At 39.8% G+C, this 4784-nt stretch overlaps 1 protein-coding gene across 1 annotated transcript in view; it reads right to left on the bottom strand.

The window, feature by feature from the left end:
* Positions 1-740: 740 nt before the first annotated feature.
* Positions 741-4784, bottom strand: part of LOC101850961 — a gene marked incomplete at its 5' end in the record, with an annotated part of 7412 nt that continues 3368 nt past the window's right edge. Inside the window, 1 exon segment of the mRNA XM_013083649.2 lies at positions 741-2114. Coding sequence (XP_012939103.1) covers positions 886-2114 — 1229 coding nt within the window.

Genomic DNA, 4784 nt, shown 5'->3' with positions numbered 1-4784 from the left:
AACAACACCCGGCGGTGTCATCTCTTCGGGGAGGATTCAGGGAGGTTGGACTGCCTCACCCGCTACCCAAGGGAGGCGGTGGCCCTGGCGAAGAGCACACTCTTCGGGGCTCCGAACATTTCGAACGGATAGGCTACCACACACACACACAACAACAACAACAACAACAACAACAACAATAACAACAACAACAACAACAACAACAACAACACACACAAACACATTCCAACACCCATTTGTCATCGATTTGAGATTGATACTTGCTACATGTGGAGTATGAAAAAAGCATCTTGCATCGAAGGACTAGTGGAGTGAGCATTCATTGAGATATCATTTGGGAAAATGATATCACATTCATACTTATTGCGATAGCTTCATTCTAGTGTAAGAAATTTTTTCCGTCACCAAAAAGATATTACATGTATATTAAAGGAACGATAACTTTATTTTAAAATCTTTAAAAAGAATATGAATTTTAAAAACCCAATGGTTAGCAAATTTCATGGACATAATTTTTTCTTAGAATTTGGGCCTTGTTATTGATAGCCATAGCTATTCCCTTTTGTGCCTGTTTGTTGTTGTTATAGCTATTGTTGTTGTTGTTGTTATTATAATTGGTGTTGTTGTTTTGTTGTTGTTACTATTTTGTTGTGTTGCTGCTGTAGATGTTTTGTGTTATTATTGTTGTTGCCGTTGTTGTTAAATGTTGTTGTTGTTGTTGTTGGTGGGGGTGGTTGTCGTTGTGGTTGTGGTTGTGGTTGTGGTTGTGGTGGCGAAACTTGTTTTCGGGAAATTAATTAATTGTTGTAGTGATGGGTCTAATAAACATCTAGAAAATTCCATGGGCTGTCCAAAAAGGGATGGGGTTTTTTTTACATGGCAGCCTTAAGATTTACCGATTATGGATTCCACTGAAAATTTCAGTACATTAGGAGTAATAACTGGGGTTTGTTTTTCCACGACGCTTGAATTTCGTCCCCTTTCCGCACTGGAGAAAATAACATTTTTGGGCTGGTGTGACGTAGGGTTATCATGGCTCACTGCTTCTGGTATAAATGAAGGCCTGTCTTCTTCACTGCATTCACCAATATCAAGATCATGATAGGCGCTTGGATTGCTTCTGATGCTCATCTCCAAATCCGAGTTGCGAGTGTTGGCAGGAAGCGGAAACTGTCGTTCACATCCCTCAAGACTTTGACACACGGAATTTGGGATCAGAGACACGAAGCAGCTTTGTTTATCGGAGCCTGAGTTCATATGGCTTAATCTTGTTTGGTCAAGGGCATGCACGTTTGACGAATATTCATCACTGTTCCCCCTTGACATGGAGTCTTGAGCGTTTTCAGTAATTTTATCGGTTGATAAACTCCGGGTCGAGGTGTTTGTTATTTTATTTCGCTGATGTCCATCAGATGGCCCCGCAGCAGTTGAGGACTGATGGACGACATTTTCAGTTTTCTTCTCAGTCTCGAGCCCGTTGTTAAACTGAAGCATCTGAGAAGTGTAAAAGGGCGCTGTGAAGCCGGGCACCATCATTGGCTGTGGCAACGCGAAAGGGAAGACGTTAACCATTCTATGTCCTCCTGAAGACGGTTTATGAATCGACGCTGAGCCGCACGGTGCATGAAAAGACTGCAGCCCTGATGAGGGCGTCGGAGTCTGTTGGCTTCTCCCCTTCTCGTACTCTCCAACCACAGGAGACACCGAATTAATCGCGCCGCCATTACACTTGAACTCTGACGCCAGCTGCTCTATCGTTCTTTCCAGGTTGCCCCCACAACCCTGAAACACCAGTTCTACTAAGTTAGGGTTGTGGTGAGGAAATACTTTCATGAGAAACTCTCTGGACATGGACCTGTCGTGCAGTCTATGGTCCAGCAGCTCGGGAGGGGGCTGGTGTAGTTGTACGGCCGTGCCGTAGACGAGGCGTCTCTGGAGGTAGTGGAGGGCAAGCTGGCGGTGGGTGAGTTCTGCCTGCTGCTCTCTCTCCAACATCACCACCTCCAGCTCCTTGTCCGCGAAACATCGACGTTTGCGCATGCGCTCATTGACAAGTGGTGACATCGACTTGACTGCATCAGTAGGGGGCAAAGCGTGGAGACGGGATCGGCAGTCTGAAGAGACAATTTTAAAAAAAATGAATAACCTGAAACTGCTCTGTGAACATATTGCGCGTTCAGTGTTTGCAAAACAATAAATAGCACAAACAATCCAACAGTTTGGCAGTGTGGCCCGTTGTGGAATGGGAAAGTTTGTGTTTCTTTCCTTCTTCTTACTTTCTTTCTTTCTTTCTTTCTTTCTTTCTTTCTTTCTTTCTTTCTTTCTTTCTTTCTTTCTTTCTTTCTTTCTTTCTGTCTTTCTTTCTTTCTGTCTGTCTTTCTTTCTTTCTGTCAATATCTGTCTATCTCTCACACACATATGCACACACTTACACTATCTTTCTTATCTCTCTTTGTGTCTCTCTCTCTCTCTCTGTCTTTCTCTCTCTCCCCCACCCCTCTCTCTATGTCCATGTACGTAACGTGTACAATGAACAGAGGAAGCAGACTCCACTGTTATAAAGTGATCGCATACATTTTTAAATAAAATATCACAGAAAGGAACTGATGCACTATATCCGTATCGCTAGAGAATTTTATTATAGACATTGCTAAAAACTAGATTAGACATGGGGAATTTAAAAATTCATTTTAAGGAGTTGGACTACACAAAAAAGGCTATCTCAAATTTACCCTAGCGTGGTTTTGGAGTCATTTGATAACTTCAGAAGGAAAGTTTGCGAGAATAAAATTGATTGCACATTGTCACCGCAAAAAGTAAACATGAAAAAGTGGAGTCCTAAAAATGTTTCGATTAAAAGAAATTATTTGTTTTATTTGATATAACTTGCATGAACAGGTAAAAAGACGATTCTCATTTTCAGACTGGCATAGAAAAAAAGCTGTAAAAATCAAGTTAAAAAAAAAAGAAGAACAATATTTCGTTCCTGATTCAAAAGTGATCGACATTAAAGCTTTCTTCCGGTTTCATAGGGCAACATGATATATCACCACTCTTCTATCCATTCATTTATTTTAAATGGTTTGTGCCATGTAGGTTCTGATAATTGCAATACTGAGCTCCGTTTAATAATATTGGAAGGGGGTACAGATTACATGATTATAGTGTAGTCAAGAGTGCTAGTGTGGAGAGTATAGAGTATAGAGAACTGTCTTGAAACAAAACCGAGGCGTACACCGAAGTCAAGACTGTTGGGAGTAAATTTTATTTTGTAGACACTTTTAGTCGAATTACAGAAACAAACTATAACTAAATTCCCGAACGCATAGATTGATTTTGTTTCTTCATATTTTATTTGTGCAAAGTTTTGTTGAAATCAATTCAAAGATGACTGAGTTATTGTCCCTAACGCCTTCACTGCCAGGACCGAGACTGTCTCTGGCTCTCTGGTCGGACCATGAGTAGAAGCGAATTACTGCGTTACACAAATCTCGATGGTCATAACAACACTGTCGTTTTTGTTTGTAATCGCTAAAGCACATTGCTTTTTATAGTTTGATTTTTTAAAGTTCAAATGGCGAAATATGATTTGATAATGAGTGTTTCAGGTCGGGCACTTGCAGCAGAAACACTTTCCTTTCCTAAATTTGACTCTACTCTACGATCAAAATTTACTTTTTTCTTAGGTGAGGATTAAACCCAAGCATCTCAGCACCAGTTGTGCCTTACCTTGAAGAATTTTCAAACTGCATGTGCCACCTCGCGGTGGAATAAAACGGTTGTCAATTTTTTGGGGGAATATGGAGTTATTGGTACCATCTTAAAGCTTGTCCATTTTCCTTGCGTTTGAAGAACAAAAATGCCTATCTTGAGTAGACTTAGAAATATTTGCAACTGCAGGAGGTAGGGGTTTCTTGTTTCAGAGCTAAAAGTTAGCGAGAAACTGGCTGCCAAATTATGATGACTTCCAAATCTAGAGTATTCTTGGAAGCTGCTTATTTACCCTTTTTTTTCTTTTTGCATTTGATCATCATGTTTCAGTAAAATCCACACGGAAATGTATTTTAAATTGGACAAAGAGGTGTTGAGCCCAAAAAGAAGTCCCCCCCCCCCCCAAAAAAAAAAAAAAAAAAAAAAAAAAAAATCTTTTAAAAAATAAAATCTTGCTTTTTCTTTTACTTTAAGCATGCTATGAGCGTACTTTGTTATAAAATAATACAATTTCTTTGACAGTTTCCGGTAACTTTTGCAAAGCTTTTGCAAGAAAGATAATATATCTTTCACAAGATATCTTTTTTGGAAATTATCATTTCATGAGGCTATTTACAAACAACAAAATTGTGATAGATTTTTCCAGATTTTCAATATGTGTCTAATAGCTTTCTCTTGAACTAATATTCACCTTTCTCTTGAGAGTGGATTTTGCTTCCGCTTACAGACATACCGAAAGGACGTGGACATCTGTGAAATCAGGTTGAGGCTCACGAACGACCGACAAAGCTCAGAGTTAGCTAAAGCTATATGACGCTCAGTATTCAGGCTGGGCTCACCTTTTAGAGTTGGACAAGGATTAGTATGGTGGGTGTTCATAATTCTTAGTTTTTGTTAGATTTTTACTGCTCTTGGAACTTACAACTCAAATAGGTAATATATGAGCAGGGAAAGTGTATCTGTTCCTGTGTGCGTGTGCGGGTGCGTGTGCGGGTGCGTGTGCGTGTGTGTCTGTGATTATGTATGTATGTATGTATGTATGTATGTATGTATGTATGTATGTATGTATGTAT

The sequence above is a fragment of the Aplysia californica genome, unplaced genomic scaffold, assembly GCF_000002075.1.
Source record: "Aplysia californica isolate F4 #8 unplaced genomic scaffold, AplCal3.0 scaffold00247, whole genome shotgun sequence".
Taxonomy (NCBI): domain Eukaryota; kingdom Metazoa; phylum Mollusca; class Gastropoda; order Aplysiida; family Aplysiidae; genus Aplysia; species Aplysia californica.
This window is presented reverse-complemented; position numbering and strand designations above follow the sequence as displayed.